This window comes from Hyla sarda, chromosome 2, assembly GCF_029499605.1.
Source record: "Hyla sarda isolate aHylSar1 chromosome 2, aHylSar1.hap1, whole genome shotgun sequence".
Lineage (NCBI taxonomy): Eukaryota > Metazoa > Chordata > Amphibia > Anura > Hylidae > Hyla > Hyla sarda.
Genome location: NC_079190.1, coordinates 122768436 through 122794578, shown reverse-complemented (window position 1 = coordinate 122794578; position 26143 = coordinate 122768436). Strand labels below are relative to the sequence as shown.

Below are 26143 nucleotides of genomic sequence, written 5' to 3'. Positions count from 1 at the left end.
CCAGTTAAAGTAAGTACTAAACCTGAAGCAAAGGTCAGAAAAACATGGAAATATATCAAGCATCCCGCTTGTGTAGCAGAACCAAGAACTAATTTTGGTTAATACCAGGTGACAGCTTTGTCAATTAGTCAGTAAAGATCAATGAACGTTTGTTCCCATGTGTCCTCCTATCCCTTGCACTTCTTCCTTATGTAACAAGTGTAAGTTAGTAAGAAGTAGGGACAGATGGAAGAGAGCATCTGCTTGGACACATACTAGTCCTGCTGTGTCCATGCATCATCACCTACGTCATGGACACACTTCCTTGATTGACAGCTGTGAGTGCAGGGCTCACAGCTGGATGAAAAATCCTCCCACTTTCAGCTTGTGTCCCGCAGTGAGGACAAGCTGGGAGTTGTAGTTTTGCTAATGCTAGGGGAGATGTGAGCAGACAGCATACTGAGGGAGGGGGTGGAGACCTGCACAGTGAGGCCATGCCCCCCCCCCCCCCTTTGAGAGGAAAAAAAATAAATAAAGGTGCTAGACACATAAAATTAGATGTACATGGTCAGGATTAGGTACTGAGTGATATATTAAAAAAAAAAAATTTTGTTGGATCTGATGGGTACACTTTAAGAATTTCCCATACCATGCATGTATGTATTTCTTGGGTGTATTCAGATATGTTCACCAAAATAAACATATGTTCACGTCTTGTTACAGGTGTTTTCATTGTAGGGCTAGAATTAGCATGTGTGGCTCTTCTGGGCAGGGATCATGGGAACTCCGCTGACAGTATGATAGCAGGGCCCGACTTTAGCTACCAGAGACCTCAGCTCCGGGTAGTTTAAACCATCACATGAGACAGTATGCTCTAATGGCCATTAGCTAAAACCTCTGAGGAAGATCTATTGAGAAAAACCTGTCCGACGGGGCTAGTGGATTTTGTGTTTTATTCATTGTTGCTAGAGGATAGCAGGTGCACTGCAGGCACCAGCTATAGCAGCTTTCATACCAAGTGGGGCCTCAATATCTACATCCAGTGGGGACATGGAGTAACCTATGGTAACTAACAGCTTTTTAAACAACACACTGCACCACTAAAATAAAGGTGCATAAAATATTCCTTTTTGTTGGTAGATGCCTGCCAGTGTTAAAATGTACATGGAGATATTGGAAGACAGAAGGAATAGCTTTTGTATGAAAAGCTGAAAAAGATTATTCCTTTTGGGAGTTGCAACAGAATTGGGGTCCCAAAATAGTAAAGAAGAAATAGCTTTTGTTTGAAAAGCCCAAAAAATTATCCCATTTGGAAGGTGCAACAGGACGGGGGGTCCCAAAACAGGAAAGAAATTATAGCTATTGAATTAAAAGCTGAAAAAAATATCCCTTTTTGGGGGGGTCATGGGTTGTGTATGTGTAAGCCTGGCTGGTAGTGGCAGCAGTAATGGTGATGGTGGACTGGTGGTTGTTGTAGCCAGCAGACAACAGGCTGAGGTGGACTGGTTGTTTTGTAGTAGCCAATGGACAGGACAGCAGGTAGTCATGGACCGGTGGAACTTGCAGTAGCCAGCAGATAGCAGGCAGTGGTGGACTCGTAGGGGTTGGAGTGACCAGTGAACAGCAAGCAGTGGAGGACTCTTAGAAGTTGTAGTAGCCAGTGGACAGCAGGCAGTGGCAGACTGGTGGGATGTTATAGTAGACAGTGGACAGCAGGCAGTGGTGGATGGTGGGAGAAGTAGTAGCCAGAAAACAGCAGGCAATGGTGGACTGGTGGTATTGTAGTAGCCAGCTGACAGGAAAGCAGGCAGTAGTGGACTCGTAGTAGTTGCAGTAGCCAGCATACAGTAGGTGTGGTCGGTAGTACTGTCTAATCAGTGGCATCTAGCACAGGAGTTTTTAATTTCTTACCGATCCATGCCTGCTTTGTTTAATAAACAGGAGTTTTTCCATGTTGCAGAAAATCTTGTTAGCTTAGAGGTGACACTGCCTGTTGTGTTGAATATGCTTTTTGATGCTACACTGTGGGGTGGACAGGACAGAACACCTATGGCAAACTGGGCAAGTTCTGGCCAATAAATTAATCTGGTGATCCAGAGGTCCATGGGGTCTGGGCTCATGGTGTCTGTCAGAGAAATGGTACAGCTATCTTATCTTTTTCTGGCTGCAAACTGAGGGTCTAAGGGTGAGACTATCCAGTACTTATCTCTTTCCTTCAAGCGCTAAATATGTCTGCCACTGCGCAAGCAAGAAAACATAGCTTTTCTGTGGCTCTGGCTTGTTCTGCCTCCATCCCACACCCCACCATCCCACATCATGTGTAGGATTTCCATCTCCAAATTCTCCTCAGGTCCCACTTCCTCATCTTCCTTATCCAACTGCTTCTCAAGAAGGTTTAATTCACCAATGTTAACATATTGCCAATGAGAACAATATAATCTGTGCAGTCTAAAACCTGTTGTTTACAGAGATACACAGAATGCTATCTGAGGCTTGAAACTATATGTAAATACATAAAACTGATCAATGTGACTGTTTACCTTGTGATATTTCAGCAGTTTTATTTTTGCAAAGGCAACAACATGTTTTATTCATTCGATGAAAAAAAGATCAATTCTGTTTTGTGGATCAATAAAAGGAAAATGCCTTGGTGAAACTGAATATCACTAGTCTGTTAAAAACATAATGCCATTAAGGAAATGTACTTCGCCTTTACAGATATTTTTCACATTCTTGTTCAAACTGTAACATAATGTGATTTTGGTTCTGTATAAACAGTGAACAATTTTTACTACTAAAAATCTTATTTTAAATGTGCGATTGTGACTGTGATGATTTGACCAGTATAGCGCTTTTATAATTTACAGTACATGCAGCAACTTTCAAACTTTGATCTTTCTGTTTATACTTAAGGGTAGGGTCACACAGACCGCATCCGAGTGTATTTCCCTCTAAGGATGCACCGACAGCACTCACAAGAGCAAGCTCCCTGCTGCTGCAGGGTATCTCAGTGTGTCTGCTCGTAGCGGCGGATTTCCCGCTGTACCTCAGTGCGTCTACTATGAGCAGGTACAGTGGGAAATTTGCCGATACACGCGGATACACAGAGCTACCCAGTCGCAGGAGGGGCTTCGCTCTTGTGACTGCCGTTAGTGCATCTGCAGTGTGGCCCTACCTAAGGGTGTGTTTACATGTACATTATCCTGTGCATATTTAATGTGCAGGATTTGAAGCACAGATTTTATGCTGCAGATTTCAATGTAAACTTGAGCACAGCATAAAATCTACAGCGTGAAATACTAAGCATCAAATATATGCAGAATGCTGTATGTGTGAATACACCCTTTTTGCTGCATATTTTGTGCAGCTAATTTTGCTACCCATTAACTTTAATGGGTAGCAAAATCTGCTGCAAAAAATATGCAGCAGATCCTGTATGTGTGAACGTACCCTTAAGGGGTATTCCAGACCTTGAAAATGTATCCCTTATCCACAGAATAAGGGATAAGAGTCTGATCGAGTGGGCAAAGGCCTGGTATCCAACCTCTGGGACAACTGCACCATAGTTACCCAAGGGCTGTATGCGGGTACCTCTGCCACTCTTATAAACAATGTAACAATGTATGGAACATGAGGATAGAGGATAAGTTTCAAGGGCTATAACACCCCTTTAATCCCTTGTACCCCAGCCTTTTTGCCACATTCTTAAATAATTTCCTTTTAATAAACTTAACTCTTTTATGTTTATATCTACAGAGCCACATGATGGCTTGTTTTTTTTTTTGCAGGACCATTTGTACTTTTTATAGACAACCTTTATTTTTGTGTAATGGCTAATTTTGCACAGCAATCTGTAGTTTTGATTGGTACCATTTTGGGGTAGATGGGACTTGATTACTTCATATAAATAAAATTTCTGGGATGTGATATGACCAAAAATGAGCAAGTCTTACATTTGGTAGTTTATAATACTCACAATATTGGCTAAATACCCTTATAGTCTAATAGTTTGGTCATTTCTGCATGCTGCAATGCAAAATATGTTTAGTTATTTACTTTTTTATTTAGATTCTGTGATTTCACAAATGTAAAAAGAGACGTGATTTTAATTTTTGTTATATAGGTTTATATTTTTCACTTATTCTCACTTTTCTTTACACTTTTTTAGTCACCCCCCCCAAGCGTAATTTTATGAGCATTTATTTAATTTCTTGTACAATTCACTGCCATCCTATTGTTGACTGTCCAATGAGACAATAGATGACTCATTTGACAGCCGGCTAGAGGAAACACGTAGTATATGTGCAAATGAGTCTGTCCGGGTTTCCCCTGCCCTCTCACTTCTACCTGCCCTTGTCTGTATACACTACAGATTTTGAATAAAGAAGACCTTTTTAGTGAGTGCTATCTATTGTCTCATTGGATTGCATACCTACTTCAGACTGAGCACTACTTGTGTTTGGGTTTCATGTGCGGTTCAAGACGCAGCTGTCTACTCGTGCATAGTGTGAACAGTGCCTAGTCATGTGCCAGACATGGCAGGCACAGAGGCTTCCATAAGACCTTTGGCTGTATTGGTAACTGATGGGCATCTCAAGATTGTGTTGTGGGGGTGCTGATCGGAACTCTGTAAGCACCTGTCAAATTCCCCTCTAAATGCCGTTGTCACTATTGATTGATGCATGTAGAGGGTTAAACTGTTTTAGGCAACTGTTGGTAGTAAGATAGAGCTGATACCTGCTCCATTTAGAGTGGACCTACTCTATGCGCAGTGACTACTGAGGTACTCCGCCCCTAGACATCTTATCCCCTATCCAAGGATAAGGGATAAGATGACTGATCGCGGGGGTCCTGCTGGGGACCCCTGCAATCTCTCCTGCAGCCCCCCGTGTCATCAGCTCTATGGAGCTAAGTTTGCTCCATGGCTGATGACTCACAATACAGGGGCTGGCGGTTCGTGATGTCATGGATCCGCCCCCTCATGATGTCACACCCTGCCCCCTTAATGCAAATCTATGGGAGGGGGCGTGATGGTGGCCACACCCCTCCCATAGATTTGCATTAAGGGGTGGGATGTGACATCACGAGGGGCGGAGCCATGACATCACAAACCGCTGGCACCTGTATCGTGAGTCATCAGCCATGGAGCAAACTTAGCTCCATAGAGCTGATGACTTAGGGGGCTGCAGGAGAGAACACAGGGGTCTCCAGCAGTGGGACCCCCGTGATCAGACATCTTATCCCTTATCCTTGGATAGGATATAAGATGTCTAGGGGCGGAGAACCCCTTTAAGGAGTTAAACACTTTTCTTCAATTTGGAATTTTTGATCTAGCAAATTAAGGATGTCCACAGGAAAAATATACATGAATTTTAATTTCTGTGCCAGATGTTTCTGATGAGGATATTCTTCTGTGTACAGGGTGCAGAAGGATCCCATTGAAAATAATAGGAGTTTACTGCAGAATTTCCCAGCAGAATTTTTCCGACAGATTCTGTTCAGAAATAGCACTGTATGAACAAGGCCTTTTTTTTATTGATTTCCATTCATTGAATGGGAGAGTTGATGTACTAGGGGGAGATTTATCAAGCTGTCTTAAAGATTCTTAAGATTCTCTTTGTATGAGGCTTTCTCTTTCTCGGGACAAGCCTAAGCTGCCACACCAATTGATCTAATCTCCATGACAAGTCTAACATTAGTCAAAAACCTTTCTAAAGTTGTGTGTTCCACATGGTAGATTTTTTGAGCCACTGCAGGAAGAAGTATAAGTCCTTGCTTTATATTTCCTGTTCCATTTGAATCCACTTCTGGCTTTGGCTCAATAAAGTACAGAGGCATTTTCCCCCAAAAAAAATTTAAAATGGAAACACAGCCTTAAACATGCAGATCTAAATGGAGGTGGCAAGTCAGCTGCGGCCAACACGCCTCCTGCATCAGTCATGCTGCGGCCAACACGCCCCCTGCATCGGTCATGCTGCGGCCAACATGCCTCCTGCATTGGAGAGCCATGGCAGAGCCGAAGCCCTGTACTGGAGATTGCGGTGGGTCCCAGCGTTCGGACCCTTATCCCCTTGTCCCCTATTCTACGGATCGGGGATAAGTGTTATACACAGCAGATCTTCTTTAATGTCACAAAAATAAGTTGCAAATTAAACAATTGGAATAAAATCTTACCCATTTAGTTGTCTGCCCAAAGGGATTGTTATATGGATGGTGTACAGGTTGTAGCTGATCCAGAAATGCATTGTTTCGCCTAGTTTAAAATAAAACAATATATGAATAATTACATCATTTCCTTAGTATGGGATATTTGAAGTGAACAAAATATTGGGCTCAGCTTCTTCTTTCTGTGATTTAAAAACAGACAAAGCGTAAAATTTGGTTGGATTTTACCAGTACCATGCCACAGTTGGGTGCGTCACAAATTTGTGACCTCACAATATATGAAGTGCATAGTGAGCTGCAGTAGTGTGACATTTTTCTCAGATATAAAGCTTACACCTACATTTTGTAATAGAGTTTTCCATAAAAAAAGAAAAGAAAAAAAGCTTTTACCCAAAATAAAACACCAATAATAATAAACATTATGTAGAAAACACCAATAAAACTGTAATGAAGGACATGTTAAACTGCTATGTGTGAATCCATCCATACCACAGTTGTCTTAAAGGCATACTCCAGCACCTCACGGAATTATGTGTATGATCGCGGGCAGGTTCGCCGCCCCCTCCATGCATCTCTATTGGAGTGCTGGAGATACACATGTTTTGTACTTGTGTATCTCTGGCACTCCCATAGAGATGCATGGAAGTATTCCTCATTATAGTCCAAGAGTATAAGAAATCCAAAGGCACTCACCAGATACTGTGTGACTTCTTTATTATAATTGGTAGATACATGCAGCAGGTAAAGGTGGCAGCATGCCGCTACGAGTGTGAGACGCCAGTGCGCATTGATTGGTGACAGCTGTTTCCTTCCATAAGTATGTATCGAATATAATAAAGAAGTTGCATAGTACCTGGTGAGTGCCTTTGGAATTCTTATACTCTTGGATTGTATTCACACGCTGTTGTTTCTACAAATGAGCACCACCTTACATGTACTTTGTGCAACATTGTTCACCGCTACGTGCCTCTCATAGAAAAAGACTGTCAATTTCTGGTAGACTAGCAGTGCCTGCATTTTGGTTGGATACATAAGTTATTCCCCATTATAGTGCTGGTTCATGTGTAGGGTGCAGAGCTCCACAACAGGAGGGTGGTTTTCTTAACTGTTAATATGGAAGTGGTAAAGTCAGTGAAGCTGCATTTGCTGGTGCTTTGTTATCTAGAGTTGTATTTGTGGTTTTGGATAAGGTCTTCACATGCAGACTACAGGAGCAGGTATGGTACCCCTTTCCTTTGCATCTGTGAACCATAAGGGATGTGTGATTTGTGAGTAGGTACAAGCATCTTTGGCTACATGAACATGGGAGTCCTATGGATCAGTATGGGAGGAGTTAGGGTTGCTGGGGAAGGAGTGAAATGTGACCCACTGGGGCTCTGCTAGGGTTGCCACCTTTCTTTGTAAATACCGGTCAGGCTATTTTGCATATTTAATTATATGCACATAACATCACAGGGTACACATATGCAGGGGAAATTTTGTCCTTTTATGATCCCCTATAACTTTTTTTTTATTTCTCCTTATATGGGCCTGTATGAGGGCTCTTTTTTGCACCCGATCTGTAGTTTTTAACAGTACCCTTTTTGTTTTGATGTGACTTTTTGATCGCTTTTTTTTTTTAAATTAAATTCGGAAGTTGCAGTTAGTTACTAACTACAATTCCCAGCATGCCCTGATACAGCCTGTGGCTCAGCAGCTGCCCCAAAAAAAACTACAACTCCCAGCATGTTGGACTATATAGTAGTAAATAGTATAGGTCAGTGTTTCCCAACCAGGGGTCCCTCCAGCTGTTGCAAAACTACAACTCCCAGTATGCCCCGACAGCTGTTGGTTGTCCGGGCATGCTGGGAGTTTTAGTTTTGCAACAGCTGGAGGCACCCCTGGTTGAGAAACACTAGTATAGTATATGGAACAACATTTCGGGAGTTGGAGGATTGGTTGGATAAATACCGACCATTGCATTGCCGGTATTTTTATTATAAAAATATCGGCAGGGTGGCCAAAATACCAGCTGTGCCGGTAAAATACCAGCCTGATGGCAACCCTAGGCTCTGCTGACATATCATTACTCTCAGAACTTTAACCATTTCCTCTCTAGGCCAATATCCTGGTCAAAGGCTCACCTTACCTGGTTTCCACTGCACATACTATTTTATATATTTTTATTTCTTATATTTTCCTAATATTACAATTGTGGTGGTGGGGACTACTGGCACCCTTGTGGATTAGCTATTTAAAATGACTGCAATGTTCATCGATACAATGTTTACACTGAACCTGGGTTGTGCTTTGCAAATGCCATGACAATTGTCTAGATATATGTCCAGAGCATACACTAGAATTTTGGAAGCCTCATGCATCACAAAGGGATACACAGGAAATATTTAGATTTTATGGTGTGACAGATTTGGGCCCAAAAATCACACACAAAGCAGTGTTTATAAAGTGTAGATCACTGGAGACATTCTGAAGTTTGAAGCTCATATTTACTTTTCACTGGGTTATATAAAAAAGTTTTCATTATGATTTAAATTAAATTAAAGTACATTACTTTCATGAATGGCTTTTATCACCAAGAGACCTGGTTTAAAAATGAAATAGAAATATTTCAGCATTTAAAGGAGTACTCCGGTGGAAAACTTTTTTTTTTTTTTAAATCAACTGATGCCAGAAAGTTAAACATATTTGTAAATTAATTATATTTAAAAAAATCTTAATCCTTACAGTACTTATTAGCGGCTGTATACTACAGAGGAAATTTTTTACTTTTTGGATTTCTTTTCTGTCACAACCACAGTGCTCTCTTTTCTGTCACGACCATAGTGCTCTCTGCTGACACCTCTGTCCATGTCAGGAACTGTCCAGAGCAGGAGAAAATCCCCATAGCAAACCTCTCCTGCTCTGGACATTTCCTAAAATGGACAGAGGTGTCAGCAGAGAGCACTATGGTCGTGACAGAAAAGAAATCCAAAAAGAAAAGAACTACCGTATTTTTCGTCCTATAGGACGCACCGGCCTATAAGACGCACCCAATTTTTAGGGGCAAAATCTAAAAAAATTAAGATTTTGAACCCAATAGTGGTCTTCAACCTGTGGAGCTCCAGATGTTGCAAAACTACAACTCCCAGCATGCCCGGACAGCCGTTGGCTGTCCGGGCATGCTGGGAGTTGTAGTTTTGCAACATCTGGAGGTCCGCAGATTGAAGACCAGTGCAGGAGGAGGTAATACTCACGTGTCCCCGTCGCTCCGGACCCGTCACCGCTGCCCTGGATGTCGCTCCATCGCTGTCGCCGTGTCCCCGTCGCTCTGGAAGGTCTCTGCTGCCGGCCGGGTATCCTCGCTCGCCGTCGCCGCCATCACGTCGTTACACACACCGACGCACACCGACGCACGTACGCGACGACGTGATGACGAGGAAGGAGAGCTCCGGCCATACAGGGGATCCCTGAACGGAGAAGACACCGAGGAGGCATGTAAGGTCCCTCCCGGTGTCCTGTAAGCACTAACCCGGCTATTCAGTCGGGCTGTTCGGGACCGACGCGGTGAAATCGCCCGACTGAACAGCCGGGTTAGTGTCACTTTCCCTTCAGACGCAGCGGTCAGCTTTGATCGCCGCGTCTGAAGGGTTAATACAGGGCATCACCGCGATCGGTGATGTCCTGTATTAGCCGCGGGTCCCGGCCGTTGATGGCCGCAGGGACCGCCGCAATAGGGGTGTATTCGCCGTATAAGACGCACCGACTTTTTCCCCCCAGTTTTGGGGAAGAAAAAGTGCGTCTTATACGACGAAAAATACGGTACCTCTGTAGTATTCAGCCACTAATAAGTACTGGAAGGATTAAGATTTTTTAATAGAAGTAATTTACAAATCTGTTTAACTTTCTGGCATCAGTTGATTAAAAAAAAAAAAAAGTTTTCCACCGGAGTACCCCTTTAATAGTTGTATTTAAAAACAATAGCACCTATTCTAGAAATAGAATAAAGAGAGAGCAAATAACAATAAACACTACTTAAAATCTTTTCCTACTCTTGCATCCGTTTATATTATGTTTGCATGCATAAGGCAGCGTGTGATGCCAATTAACTGGTGCAATCTGTTTGCACACTTTACACAAGCAGGCATGGCTAGATTAATGTGCACAGCTTGGAAAGCCAGCTCATAGGCATTCAATAAATTGCTTTCATTATAACACTCTGGAGAGCCTCTTCAAAAGCCTATAAAAGCCTAGTTTTCTGCCTGTTAGCTAAATAATTGACCTGCCTTTAAATCATCAGGAGGGAGTAATTTGCCTAAAAACTAAAGCTATCATAAACTATTCAGAAAAAAAACCTGTTTATAAGTTAAGATTACATTGTATCAAGTAAAATCAGTTCATGAAAAAAAATGGCTGAACTGAATTTGGTTCAAAGTTGCTGTAGGGTTCCTAATGAACAATTACAATTTAAGTATCACAACTGTAAAGACTCTATAACATGGGGCGAGTATTGGCTGATGTCGTCCTAAGTATTAAGGTCAAAGGTCAGCGATCAGCCAAGAAATGAGCAAACACTTGGTCGGCTGATCAATTCTTTTGAATGGTTAAAAAAAAAAATTGTTTATGGGCTGCACATTTCCCTATGTAATAGATTAGTTATATAGACCATTGTCTACGTGTTCTATATTCAACAACAGCAGGCCACACTGCAGTATTCTAGATGCAGTATTCCTCACATGCCATGGCTTACATTGTTATGGAGGGCTGTGTTTTTATCTAAGGGGAGAAGCAGCTGAAGTTGTTATGGTGCATTGGGGCAGTTACTTATGAAGGGTCTTTGGCTATCAATATTATGGGGGTCTGTGGTTTTTAGTCTATAAATGTGACTTAGGGTGGCAACACCCAAAACGCATGACTTTGTTCACATTACTTGTGTCCATGACTTTTAAAACACAATGGGGGAGATTTATCAAAGGATTTAGACTGGTTTTTCCTGTCTAAATTTGTCGCACAGAAAGTCGCAGTCTAAATATGTGCGACTTTTCTGCGACTTTTGCTGTAGAGGATTTTTAGAACATGATGCATTCTAGTCTATTTTAGCCGGAAATGCATTGGAAAATGCATTGGTGCTGAATTTATCAAGTGCGACTTTTGTGCGACAAGTCGCATCTGCCCAAAATACGCTGAAATGTCAGACCATGTTGGAGCAGGTCTAAATGCAGTTTAAGCTGTAGACCCTGAAGTCTGAGCACAGAATTTATCAAGGGCTGTGAGACCTTTGATAAATTAGGAGCACAATAGACAGGAGACTACCACATACGCTGGTCTATAAGCATACCCAGAATAGACTAGAGTAGGTAATGTCCCCCAATGAATGGGACTACTGCACTGAATTTGATCCACGCTGGACTTGCCTTCCTCCTTATGGTAGTCTTTGACTTACACTCACATGTCAGTGGCTGTAACATTTATAGAGGTCTACAGCCATACATCCCAACATGAATCCCATTTATACTTGACTTATTCTATACAAGAAGTCTCCTAAAATCACAAGGAATTACACTTTTATGTAAATTTAAATGAATCCCACCCCTTTCGTGGTCTGGCTGGAAAACAGAATTCAGGAGGTATGCTGTGGCTATCACGGTACAAGTCTTTGTAATAGAGGTCTTCACCTGTCATTTTTATTGATGGATCTGGTTGTCACTAGTACGGGGTCCAAGACTGTCAGTGTTTTACAGAGGACTGGCTGACACTGCTATGCATGTATGTGGGGGGACTTTAGTGGCATTGTTATGAGGGACTATGCCTCTTATTTGTGAAGCCTTTTTTTTGTATAAAACTTTAAGGGTAAATCAACATCTACCTTAGTTGCTGTGGATTTTACGCAAGAAAATCCTAAAGTAAGCTTACAGCATGTAGTCAGGATTTCATGCTCACATACGTCCTAAATACAAGATATAAGATTACAAGCTTTAAGATTTTCGCGTGTGAAGTCCACAGCAAGTAAGATACTTGTAAATGTATCCTGAGGGCACGAATCTGTTCATCAGTAAAGGGATAGTTAAGGAAACTTGATGGGATTGTACAGTCGCCTCAGAAACTGTACTATCCAGTGTAAACTGCATCTCTACACACTGATATTTGCAGAATGGGCAGGAGACCAACACTGGACTTAGACTTTGAATAAATTATTTTCTTTTCCAAAACCTTATGTACTATTCATTATCTGTAATTTTACACTTTACATGTTGCTGATTTCTGGAATGTTAAGTAGTGCTAATCCACTCAATGTAATGATCTTGCTGTATTCCATCTAATGACCAAATCACTTGAATACTTCTGCCAACACAGACTCAGATTAGGATTATGTTGATTAAGCACTTGCAGGCTCTTGAGTGATAAAAAGCCCGCTATACCGTACTCATCAATATTACATTTTTTGTGGCAGTAATTTCAGATCTTTAAAATGAGTATCAGTCACTTCATATACAGATGGTAAACTGCTGACAAGGGTTAGTGTCCCCATGTAAGGCATACCTTCTCCAAGCACTTGGTGGCTTTATTTCTTTTGAAAAACATTTTTAGAGTGTCCCTAAGTGTCAGAGAGGTGTGGCCTGGGGTCCTCATTGCCCCAGAGCTGCACCCTGTAACACTCATGTTTCAGAATACAGGAACTCCGGTGGATGTGGATCCGCTGGACCTGTGTGGCAGATGACTCGGACCATACCAGGGAACGGAGTCTAAAGTGCCGCTGGTTTTCACCAAAGCCCACCACAAAGTGGGATGGACTTGCTGCGGAAGACAGCACCCAGGTTGCTACCCCTGGCACGGCTTGACCAAAGAAGCAAAGGATCAGATACACGGTAAGTCAACTCTCAGGAATGCTTTCTCTCAGGCACAAGACAACAAAGATCCGGCAGGGAAGTGAGGAGGGTGGAGGAATTTATCAATGAGCCACAGGTGAATTGCACTAATGAGCGCACTGGCCCTTTAAATCTTAAAGCTTCGGCGCGCACGTGCCCTAGGGGATGGGGAAACACACGCCGGATCAGAGAGGCAGAGACTGGGGCAGGAGAAGCGCCAGGTGAGTGATGGCCTGGGGCTCGCATGCGGGCACATCCCGCTATGCGAATCCCTGCCCCGCCGGCAGCAGCAGGTAATGGGACCATGTGCTCACGGCCAGCGTGTGCGGCTGGAACGCATAATATAACACACCTTCTCTCCTCTGATGTCACACCCATTCAACCTGTTGATAGTCTGTCCAGGGCCTTCATCAGGGGGGGTACAACCCATAAACCTGTATGGGACCCGGAGCTTCAGGGAGGCCCGGTCGGCCCTGTCCTTTTTTTTTTTAAAGCTTGTCAGTGAGTGACTGTGTCGGCCACTCACTGACCGCTGGGGGCTCACCACTGTACACTGCGCTGACTGATTGACTGACTACATACAGTCAGTCAGTCAGAATCCTTTGAAAAGGCGGCAGGCCCCCTCAAATGCTGGGCCGGCATTACCGGGGGACCCGGTGCACATATGAAGGGGCAACCAGTCTTGCCCCGTCACTAAACTGGAACTTACATCTGCTTTTGGGGACTTTCTGGCGGAGGTGTGCGCAGTGAGTGACGTCATTGCAAGCACCATGCCGGGACGCCGACATCCTACACGGTGCGTGAGATGACGTCACTTATAGCGTGCACCTCTGCCAGGAAGTCCTTGCAGGCAGATGTAAGTAGTGCAGGCCGTGTGGGAGTGTGAGTGTGTGTGCGTACGTTCATGTTCGTGTGTATGTGTGTTGGGGAGTGGGTGCTTCCTAATGTGGGGAATTTATGCTACACTACCTAATGTTGGGTTGTATTTTGCCAGTATATGTTGGGCTTTAAGCAAAAAAGGTATGACTATATTTTATGCAACATACCTGCATTGGGCTCATTAATGTACTGAAAGTAGTCCATTAGGGACTATGTTTAGTTTATTTCCTATACTTTTTTTTGAGAACTCAAAAATGTGGCCTACTACGTATAAGTTCAGAAAATAAATAGAACATGTCCACTACTAGACTAAATTGTATACTGGCAACATAGGGTAAAAAAGCAAAGTGTGCCTTTCCTGGAGCTAATGGTGGTTGCCAAACTTATAAAATCTCCTTTTTATTTGTCAGCCAAGTATTGATGTGGGGCTGAATAGCTTAAACACTTGACACTTGGGTGACAAATAAAAAGGAGAATTGATAAGTTTGGCCGCCATGCCACCTCCCATAGACTTGCATTGAGGGGGCGTGGCGTGATGTCAGGAGGGGGCATCACGACCCCGCCACCCACTTCAAGCGTTCTGAACAAAATGTGCCGAACGCTGGGTCAGTGCAGTACCCCTTTAAGTTCCACAGCCTAGCACAATTCCTGGCTCGCCTGCACCTCACAGCCTCTTTTTGGTTGATGCACAGGGCTCTAAAGAGTTACATAGAGAAAGTGACTACCACTTTACACACAAACCCCTGTGTGAAATGGCAGCAGACCGCGACCGAATTGGAGTGTTTAGCAGTGAAACAGAGTTGAGTGGTAAGCGGGGGTGCATGCTGTTTAGCCTCACCTGTTAATGCCCCTTAGAGGTGAGGTCCAAAGGTTATTTGTGCCTGTAAATGTCCTAATTTTTATCAAATGCACAGTGCAATGTCGTTTAGAATATTTTATATGTATACTACTAATCTTTAGTAATCTGAAGATGACTATTTGAATTGCAAAAGTTATATTCAAGTTTAGTTAATATATCATAATGGCAGCAGCAGTGTTCCAAGGTCTGCCAAAATAGTACAGCATTTGATATGCTTATGTGCATCTGCTCAGCTGCAAGATGTCCCTGGATATTATCTTAAAATGTTGCTAATTATGCAACACATTTATCTGTCAACTCATAGCTCTACGAGGGCAATGCTCGGCACATCATGTTGGAGGTCGTTAAATAAATGACATAAAAGTTGTGGAAAGAAAAAAAGACTATAAGAACTATATGAATCATTTCTGTGTTTGTATTAGGCCCCTTTCACACTATAAAGTTGCTCCATTAAAAGACCCGTTATGGCCGTAATTTTTTGATTATCAGTTATGACCCGTTATGGCCCGTCATGAATAACGGACGTTATTTGTGACGGAAGAAAAAACGGCACATGCACTAATTTTTCTTCCGTCTCAAGAAACGGGTAAATTAACGGCCTTTTTTTTAAACATTTAAGTCTATGGCAATTGGATGAGCCTTTATGTCATCCGTTTGCACCCGGTTTATAATATCCGTTATTACTTCTGAGCATGCTCAGAAGAGGTGACATCAACAGACTCCTGCTGTGCTGAGGGACTACTACTACTCCCATCATGGAACAGACTTGTTTCCATGATATGAGTAGTAGTTCCCTAGCTGCGGGAGTCTGCCAGTGGCTGGGGTGGCTACATTAGTGTTTGTACTACAACCCTCATCATGGAACAGACTCTTCCATGATGGGGGTTGTTGCACAGGGGCTGAAGGATTGATCGCACAGGGTCCCACTTCTGAGACCAGATGCGATTAGAAGTTATTAAAAAGGAGAAGAGGCTCCACTCCCCTGAGATGTATGATGTATTTTACTTTCATTTTTAAATTTCCCGCCGGAAGCCCGGAATGAGCCATTCAGGGCTCCCGGCGGGGTTTTCAAATAAAGCGCTGCGGAAGGGAAAGATATATAGAATCACTGGGGGGGTGTAAATGTCTGGTCCCCGCAGCGCTTCCATATATCTTGCCTCCTGCTGCGCTATATGTCTTGCCCCCCGCAGCACATTTATATAGGTATTGTCCCCCGAAGCGCAATCATATGCTCCCCGCAGTGCATTTATATAGGTAAATATTTTCCCCCTGCAGCGCATGTGTATATATATTTTCCCCGCAGCGCTATCATAAGCCCGCAGGCCTGATGCGCTGCTGAATACTTGTCTTTCATAGCACTGTGGCGGCATATGTACATAGAAGCACTGTGGGGGCCAGATAACGCTATATGTCTGGTCCCCACAGTGCTTCTATGTACATATGCCGCCACCTCGCTATGAAAGACAAGTATTCTTTCAGCAGCGCATCATATGTCTCTGCAGCTCTATGAATGAAAAGTGTTCTAACAGCAGTGCATCGGGCCAGCCAGCTTCCCGGCCAGTTGCGCTGCAGTTAGAACATTTTTCCATTCATAGTGCTGCGGCAGCATCTGTATATAGAAGCGCTGCGGAGGTCAGACATATATCCATATGTCTGGCCCCCACAGCGCTTCTATAATCATATGCCTTCGCTGCGCTATGAATGATAAGTATTCAAACAGCAGCACATCTGGGCAGGAAGCTGGCTGGCCCAATGCACTGCTGTTAGAACTTTTCACTCATAGCACTGCAAAGGCATATGATTATAGAAGCACTGTGGGGGCCAGACATATGGATATATGTCTGACCTCTGCAGCGCATTAATATACAGGGGGGAATCATACATATACACATGGGGGGAATAAGGGGACACACTGAAGTTCAAAAACCCCGCCGGGAGCCCTGAAGGGCTCAGTACCATCCAGGGCTCCTGGTGGGGAATTAAAAAATTTAATTAAAATACACCGTACATCGCAGGGGAGTAGAGCCTGTTTAATAACTTCTGATTGCATTGGGTCTCAGAAGTGAGACCCGGTGCGATCATTCCCTCAGCCCCTGTACTACAACCCCCATCATGTGACAGAGTCTGTTCCTTGATGGGGGTAGTAGTAAAAACACTAATGTAGCCTCCCCATCCACTGGCAGACTCCAGAAGGCAGGGAACTACTACTCCCATCATGGAAAAAAGTCTGCTCCATGATGGGAGTAGTAGTAGTCCCGGCTGTGGGTGTCTATAGGCAGAGGTGTTAAAACGGCATGATGGATGTTATAACGGGTCTTAAGGATGAAATGGTTTGTGCATCCTCGTGTACCCCGCTCCCAGCAATAAAGTTGCAGGTTTGCATGAAGTTTCCAGAGTGCCGTGTTTTTCATCTCTTGATTGGATATTGCTGTTGCCTTGCTTTGCATGAGCACCGGATAGTCTGCTGTATGCCCGGCTACCTGTGCAACAGGATCCAGCCTTGGAGTCACGTGACCCCACAGGTGGAGTGGTGCTGACCTAAAACTCTTCCTTTCTGAATCTGTCTTAACGATGAATATTCCCGTTATTTTGACAGACGTTATTCAGCCGTTAGCATCCGTTATTATACATCTGTTTTTAGACAGAAAACGGATGTTTATTAACAGATGAATACTCATAGTGTGAAAGGAGCCTTAGTTATACACAAAAATCTATAACATTTAGAATTCTTCAGAATCCTCATTTCCTTTAATCCTATCATATATTATGTTGCACTCAAAACTGTTGAGTCAAACAACGCTAAACTCTACTCTTTTTGCTAGGTTCTGCCCTCAGTCATTTGGCAGTTTAAAGGATTAAGAAAAAAGAGGTGCATGAATCTGAGTACTGAATCGGAATTTTATACAACACTTCCTCCCTTAGGGACCAAATACAATTGATAGTAATGGTTGCAAGGAGCTGAGCACTTTGTATTACACTGACCCCCGGCAGCTTATAATAATTTATCACACAGACCAACTGGAAATTAGTGCTCTATGTAAGCCTAGGAGTACATTATTAATGGCCAGGTGTAATTCAGCATAAAGGTATGCCAATATGTACCACAGGGTACCCATACTAGGCCTGTTGAGTTTAATGGATCCAACATACAATAGTCTACTAGTGACTATTTAAAAGTATTCATTACGACATGGACCAAACATGATCACTATAGACTACATTCAGTCCACGAAAGTTAAAGGGCCCTGTGCAGGTATGCTAAGGTACCGTACACATTGGTTTACTGGTATGCTGATATATACCACACACAGAGAGCCCTTCAATAGCGTGGACATTTCCTAACATTGGTCATCATCATTTGAGCCAATATACTTGGTTACAAAAGGGGCTTATTCCCTTAGAAAAAACATCTTACAAAAAGATACGTACAAGAATCATGTTACACACTCTATTGCCGCTGACATCATTGTTTTCTAGGGTTGCGTACAATGACTGCAGTAGTATCATGCACTTTGTCTGTATTCTTTCTTTTTTTTTTTATATTTCAATTTAAATCTGTCAATTTGATAAGCAGTAAGGAGAACAAATTAGTTTATGCTTAATTCAACACCTCAAGTAAATCAGTGACAGCTGCTCTAAGTAGCAATCAGGCAGAATTAAAAATATAATTGCACCATTTCCACTTTCACAGTAAGTTTCAGTGCTTTAACCAGCTAGCAAAACCAATATAATAATCTTTAAAGGAAAATGATGATATTCCAATAAAGTTATAGTGTATCTCGTGTGTGTATTTTTTTTGGTTTTTAGTTGTCGAAGGAGCTACCCCCCTAATGTTTGCACATTCTGTTATGTACCTTCTTGTATTTGTACCTTATGCAATGAATTAGTTACAGTGATCCCTCAACTTACAATGTCCTTAGGTTGCAATTTTTTCAGCATACAATGGTCTTTTCTGGACCATTGTAACTTGAAACAAGACTCAACATACAATTCTATGGACAGCCCAGATCTGCAAAACATGTCAATGGCTGGAAGAACTGACCAATCAGAATGGGCATTTCCCTGGTAAAACCCCTGTATTACTGCAGTGCATGCACTGACTGGATGTTTGGTAGCGCCCCCTACAGTACAGGGAGGTATTACATGTTCTGTACTACTCTTTACCTGTGCCAGGGTTAGCTGCTCTTTTGGACTCCAGGTGTAGGACTATTTAAATAGCAAAAGTTATATTCAAGTTATATTCAGGATCCTGAAGAAACTCATGTCTTGCTTCCCCCAGCTCTTTCTTACTTTTATATGTAAAGACTTGCTTTATCTGTATTAGTTATCTACTTATTTTTCTTTAATCCTCACTTTTCCTATTTCGGATGACATTTTAGACGCTTTGGGACCAATTACCAGGTTTCTATAAAGTTATGGTCTCAATATACAATATACAATGGTCGTACAATATACAACATACAATGGTCATCCTAGAACCAATTAATACAGTGTGGATTAAAAGTTTGGACACCCCAGGTAAAAATTTGTATTAATGTGCATAAAGAAGCCAAGGAAAGATGGAAAAATCTCCAAAAGGCATCAGATTACAGATTAGACATTCTTATAATATGTCAACAAAAGTTAGATTTTATTTCCATCATTTACACTTTCAAAATAACAGAAAACAAAAAAATGGCATCTGCAAAAGTTTGGGAACCCTGCAGAATTTATAGCATGCACTGCACCCTTTGCAAAGCTGAGACCTGCCAGTGTCATGTATTGTTCTCAATCATCATCTGGGAAGACCAGGTGATGTCAATCTCAAAGGTTTTAAATGCCCAGACTCATCTGACCTTGCCCCAACAATCAGCACCATGGGTTCTTCTAAGCAGTTGTCTAGAAATCTGAAACTGAAAATAGTTGATACTCACAAAGCTGGAGAAGGCTATAAGAAGATAGCAAAACATTTTCAGATGTCAATATCTTCTGTTCGGAATGTAAGTAAGAAATGGCAGTCATCAGGAACAGTGGAAGTTAAAGGGGTACTCTGGCGCTAAGACATCTTATCCCCTATCCAAAGGATAGGGGATAAGATGCCTGATCGCGGGGGTCCCACAGCTGTCATGCCCCCACCCATAGGCTTGCACTGAGGGGGCGGAGTGTGACATTACACAGGGGCGGGCCGTGACGTCACAATGCTCCGGCCCAGTGATCGCTAGTAATCAGACCTGGAGCGAACATGCTCTGGGGACTGATTAGAATGGGGTGCTGCATGCAAGATCACAAAGATTCCTTTGGATAGGAGATAAGATGTCTTAACGCTGGAGTACCCCTTTAAAGCAAGATCTGGAAGACCAAGAAAGAAATCAGACAGAACAGCTCGCAGGATTGTGAGGAAAACAATTCAAAACCCACGTTTGACTGCACAATCCCTCCAGAAAGATCTGGCAGACACTGGAGTTGTGGTACACTATTCCACTATAAAGATATACTTGTACAAATATGGTCTTCATGGAAGAGTCATCAGAAGAAAACCTCTTCTACGTCCTCACCACAAAAATCAGCATTTGAACTTTGCAAATGAACATATAGACAAGCCTGATGCATTTTGGAAACTAGTTCTGTGGACCGATGATGTTAAAATTTAACTTTTTGGCCGGAATGAGTAAAGGTACGTTTGGAGAAGAAGGGGAACAGAATTTAATGAAAAGAACCTCTGTCCAACTGTTAAGTATGGGGGTGGATCAATCATGCTTTGGGGTTGTATTGCAGCCAGCGGCACATGGAACATCTCACGAGTAGAAGGAAAATTGGAGTCAATAAAATGTCAGCAAATTTTTTATGCTAACTTGATGCCATCTGTGAAAAAGCTGAAGTTAAAGAGAGGATGGCTTCTAAAAATGGATAGTGATCCTAAACACACCTCAAATTACATCAAGAGGCGTAAACTGAAGGTTTTGCCATGGCCTTCACAATCTCCTGACCTCAACATAATTGAAAATCTATGGATAGACCTTAAAAGAGCAGTGCGTGACAGACAGCCCAGAAATCTTAAAGAACTGGAAGACTTTTGTAAGGAAGAAAGGGCAACAATACCTCAAACATGAATTGAAAGACTCTTGGCTGGCTACAAAAAGCGTTTACAAGCTGTAATACTTGCCAAAGGGGGGCAGTACAAGATATTAACTCTGCAGGGTGCCCAAACTTTTGCAGACGCCATTTTGAAAGTGTAAATGATGGAAATAAAATCTAACTTTTGTTGACATATTATACGAATGTCTAATCTGTAATTTGATTCCTTTTGGAGATTTTTCCATCTTTCCTTGGCTTCTTTATGCACATTAATACACATTTTTACCTGGGATGCCAAAACTTTTGATCCCCACTGTATTGTAGCTGGGGAACACTGTATATGCAATAACAATGTATGCACGCATGCTTTTATATACTAAGAGTGCTGATGTGACTAGTGGCTGCTTTGTGTCAACATCCAGAGCAAGTTACCTGCACACAAACTAGTTATAGGTTTATATAGGGAAGGAAGGGAATCCCTGATAAAGCAGTAGGTCCTCTGCTGAGTACAATCCCCTCTAAAGCCTGTATATTCTGTCCCTGAGTAGGAGGAGAGTGAGGAGTCTAGCTAGAGCATCGTATGGAAGTGAGGAGCAATCAGGCCCTCTCTCCTTTAGCTAAGGTCTCAAAACCACCCAGGGTGGTCATGGAGGCCTGAGCTATAGAGTTGCCCATGTCTAACAATCCACAACTAAGTGGGATACCTCGCAAATGTGCCAGTAGCTGAAAGATCAACATCTTCCTTGTAAGAGTGACTGTAACCAAGAGGTTTACATACTTCCTCATAAGGCTGGGTTCACACAGCAGAATTTCCTCACTGAATGTTTCCCCTGAAAATAATACTCATAAGTACTTCCTTTGACAGCAATGGGGCTTTGATTCCAGACAGAATGTCCATGTGGAATCTGCCTCAAATGGCTTGTGTGCCATGGTTTTTGTATGAAAAAGTAGAGGAAATTCAGTGAAGAAATTTTGTCATGTGAATCTCGCCTAAGTGTGCCAGCAGCTGAGAGGGCTACATTTTTAATCCAGTTAGGAGAAGCTATATAGGTGCCTCATTGCATTCTAGGACCTACTGGGTTTTTGGCTGGGCCTAGCTATTCCAGTAGCTGAGAGGGCTACACCACAGCTGCTCACCCTGCAGATTTTGGCATGAAGAGAATCAAAGAGCGCTACAAGGAATCCTCTTGGGAGCCCACTGGTGTGCAGAAGCTCCCTTTAGTGAAGCAGAGTGAATGGACTGTGATTGCCTAGCTTTACCATGGTACAGAGCAGAAGGAAGATAGGGACCCCATCTAACCCCTCATCCTTGTTTCAGGGTACTAACTTGCATAGATCGTTTACTGCCCAATTTGTAGCCTTGTTCCAATCAAACTGTGAGATATCCTTTATTGAAAGTGTTCTCCTAAAGACAAAGACTTCCTCCTTTTGTCACATTCCATGCCATAATGCCAAGAGCCCCCTAACTTTAATCCCCTGGCACCTACACTAGAAATTGCCCTGACAGAAACCAAGACTATCACATACAGTGGGAGGGATTACCCAAGTAACATGCACCAGCCCTCTGAAATGTGTGGGCAACTGTGGGACCGCTTAAACCTGTCTGATCATTATAGGCTGTGGTACTGCAAGACTAAGCCTACCCACAGGTTCCATCTATCTAGCTGGCATTCCTCCTGAGATGTGACTTCAACAATGTTGCATGTACATACTGTATTTACAATGTGCCATTCTTAAAGGAAATAAATTGTATGTTGTGTACATTGCAATATTATTACAATAGAATGCAAACTTTGTATAGGTTGTTTCTGTTGTAATTATTTTATAAATAGTCAACCCTTCAACCTACATGCCTCTGTCTTCATGCCATCTGTGCCTTCTCTCCATATCCTGTTGTTGTCTTTTCTCTTCTAGCTTTTCAGCCTAAAATAAGCATAAAGAACAAATTAAATGTACATTAAAGGGGTTATCCACCACAAGGTGATTTTAGTATGTACCTGGCAGGCAGTAATGGACATGCTTAGGAATGATCTGCACTTGTCTTGAGGCTAAATGGCTATGTTATGAGATTACCATAACACTGTGACTAGCTTTTTGTGAACTGGTACTTCCTGTTTGACTTTTCTTTTTTTGACTACAAATTCCACAATTCCATTTTCCTCCCTCCCACACATCAGCCACCCCGCCCATTGAAACATAAATGAGCTGCATCCATTCAAAAGACCTGTGGTTTTCAATCAGGGTGCCTACAGCTGTTGCATTAGTTACAGTTTGGTCTCCCTCCCACCAAGCGATCGCTCCACCCATTGAAGCAGACAGGCTCCCTGTCATCAGCTGACTAGTGAGTCAGTTCTCGATCGCATTGCAAGCTGGGAAAAATCTGAGACAACAGTCGTTTTGTATGATGATAAAAATAATATTAGGGTGGAAATAACAGAAGAATTGTGAGAAAACTGTCACACCCAGGTACAGACACTATATTATGAACTACACTAACTTTACAGCCCCTGTAGCATAGTCAAATAAAAAAAAATCCTGGAATACCCCTTTAAATTCATGTGCACTAGTCTCAATATGCAGAGAAACCCCATAACATGCTATTTAAAACACATGTCCCTGAGCAATTTGAAGTCTTCCTAATGGAAGATCAAGTAAAATATTCATGTGCTAAAGCTAGACATTTACCAAATACAGTACAAGAATCATAAGATTATGTACATATGCTAATATATTTTAAGATCTAGTTACTTGGCTGTCTTTTAATGCATAATAACGTAAAGACAAGAGTATAATACAATAGTGACAATATGTGGGTAATTTAATATTTATTAGAAAAGTCACAACTAGGAAACATACAGCTTGCTAATGAGAAATATAACCAGTTTACCACTTTTTAAATTCCAAAAGTATTACATTACAGAGGTAGTAGTAGAAATGACAGTACAGGTTGTTGCTATTTGGTTGGTATCTGGCAGGGAATGAAAATTGTAGGAACCCCAGACTTTTTTTAAACATTTATTTACAAAAAAAAATGTGCGGGGTTCCTTCCTCTATTTTAATTTTCTGCCAGATAACAACCAAGCAGCAATAAATAGCCTGACGTTACCAGGGTGTCCAGCCTAAATAACGCCAGCTTGTTGCTGCCTAAGCCCAGGAGCACCATTTTTGATGCTACAGGCCTGTTGATACCAGCTTTTTCCGGAACCCCTGAGGCAGTGGGTACCAGGGCAATAACCAGGTTGCTAGCTGTTTTTGGGGCTAACGCTAAGCCTTCTTAGACTTTGGATCTGGTCTATGGAGTGGTACCCAGAAGGCAGTGAAAAACTGCCACAGGGTATAAAATTGGGGTTTCCACACACTTGAAAAAATGCAAATAGCAGTTGCAGTTTTTCTAAGGGTTTTTTTTCTGATGAGAAAAAAAATGCTAAAAAACAAACAATTTGAAACCTAGATTTTGGACATTTGATTGTATTTAAAAAGATCAGTCAGTGGATGAATTAATAATCAATAAATATACATCCATAGAAAGCAATGACAGATAATAATCAACCAAACACATTTATGACAATTTATTACAAAATCTTGTTTGGAGAGCCAGGAATGAAACATCTTTTTTAATTTACTAGTTTGTTTCCAAAATAAATGAAAGGCATAAGGGGTGGGTGGGGGTTGGTAAACAACTTTTTTACACCTTTAATTTGTGTGGTGGTATCTATAGCAAAAGTCGCAATGAAAAGTCTCTAAACAACAACTGAGACAAATCATGAGACAAATCAACATCACAAAAACAGTAAAACCAATGATAAATTCCCCCATAATCCTGCTGATTGCATTTTATTCATTGTGATCTTTCATTTGTTATCCATTCATAGGTTTGTCTTCAAAGACATTTAGAAAACCTATGTTGCTGCAATTACACTTTTAGGTTTTGATCAGGTTTTTCTAATTAGTTTTTGCACTAAAGACCAGGTGTGGACTCAAATAAGAGAAGTTACATCTGGCTTTTATACTTCTCTGCAATTATGATCCACATCTTGTTTGGCTTCAAAAACGTTTAAGGCAGTGTTTCCCAACCTTTTTCGGCTTGGGGAAATCCTCAGAATATTTTTTTTTTTTTTTTTGCGGGGAACCCCTACTGCTATGGCTATGGCCAACTCAGCAAATTTTCCTCTCGACAGGTTTGATAAATCTCCCCCAATATCTATTTATCTGTGGGTATGTAGATTACAGTGCTGCTTTATACAGCAACTCACAAGTGATGTCTTCTAAAATCAGTGTTCCTTCTCTATCTGGTCTGCACCATCATGACAAATTCTTCCAGCCATAATTCTTCACAGTTAAATCTACAAAACAAACCTATTAGGCTCTGCACTTTTCTAGCATCAGCTTCCAGATTCCCCTTTTACAAGTGAGGAGGAATACAGGGGCGTATAGTTGCAAAGGGGTAATTGAGAGGTGCAGAAAGGTGTACATGGGTGACAGTTGTGTAGAGAGGTGTACATGGGTAACAGAGGAGCATAGGGGGTGACAGAGGGGTGTACATGGGTAACAGGGATGTTAGGGGTGCAGAAGAGGATACACGAGTGACAGAGGGATGTAGAGGAGTGTACATGGGTAACAGGGGGGTGTAGGGGTGACAGAGGGGAGTAGGTCGTTACAGAGGAGTGTACATTGGTGACAGATGGTTGTAGAAGAGTGTACATGGGTGACGGGGACGTAGGGGGTGACAGAGGGGTGTACATGGGTGACAGATGGTTGTAGAAGAGTGAACATGGGTGACAGGGGGTGAAAGCGGGGTGGACAGGAGTAAAAAGGTGGTAACAGAGGGGTGGACAGGGGTGACAAAGGGACAGATGGGTGAATAGTGGGGGTTGGACATTGATGATAGGGGGACAGACTCATGGGTGGTCAGAGGGGTGGTAAACATGGGTGACAGGGGCAGACAAGGTGGACATGATTGACAGGAAACTGGACAAGAGTGAAAGGGGGAAACAGAGGGAAGAGGGTGCAGTACCTTAATTAAGCTGATCTGTTTTTCCTTCTGCAGGGGCTAGGAAGCTGGTCTGGGGACTGGGAAGCTGGTCTGGGGGCCAGGATGCTGGTCCAGGGGCCAGCGCACCATCCTCATTCACATTTATCCCCTTCCCGGCCTGTGCGCCTGTGATTCACTCACGACACCGCAGGGGGGAGGGGGACGCTGTTTGCACAGTGCGCACGTACACACACTGAGTACGCAAGGCCCGGGCAAGAGATGGCAGGAGAAAATTGCCGGCGCCCACCATCTTTTCGACCAGAGCGTCGCGGAACCCTTGGCAGTGCCTGACGAAACTCGTGGGAATCACTAGTTTAAGACCACTTTAACTGG

General features: G+C 42.5%; 1 protein-coding gene across 1 annotated transcript in view; it reads right to left on the bottom strand.

Annotated features, from left to right (window-relative positions):
- EPSTI1 (epithelial stromal interaction 1) overlaps positions 1–26143 on the bottom strand; it is a 95067-nt gene that overhangs the window by 27073 nt on the left and 41851 nt on the right. Inside the window, exons 6-7 of the mRNA XM_056555441.1 lie at positions 22628–22701; positions 6154–6232 (exon numbers count right to left, since the gene is read on the bottom strand). Of these exons, the coding sequence (XP_056411416.1) occupies positions 6154–6232; positions 22628–22701 (153 nt within the window). The remainder of the gene's footprint in view (positions 1–6153; positions 6233–22627; positions 22702–26143) is intronic.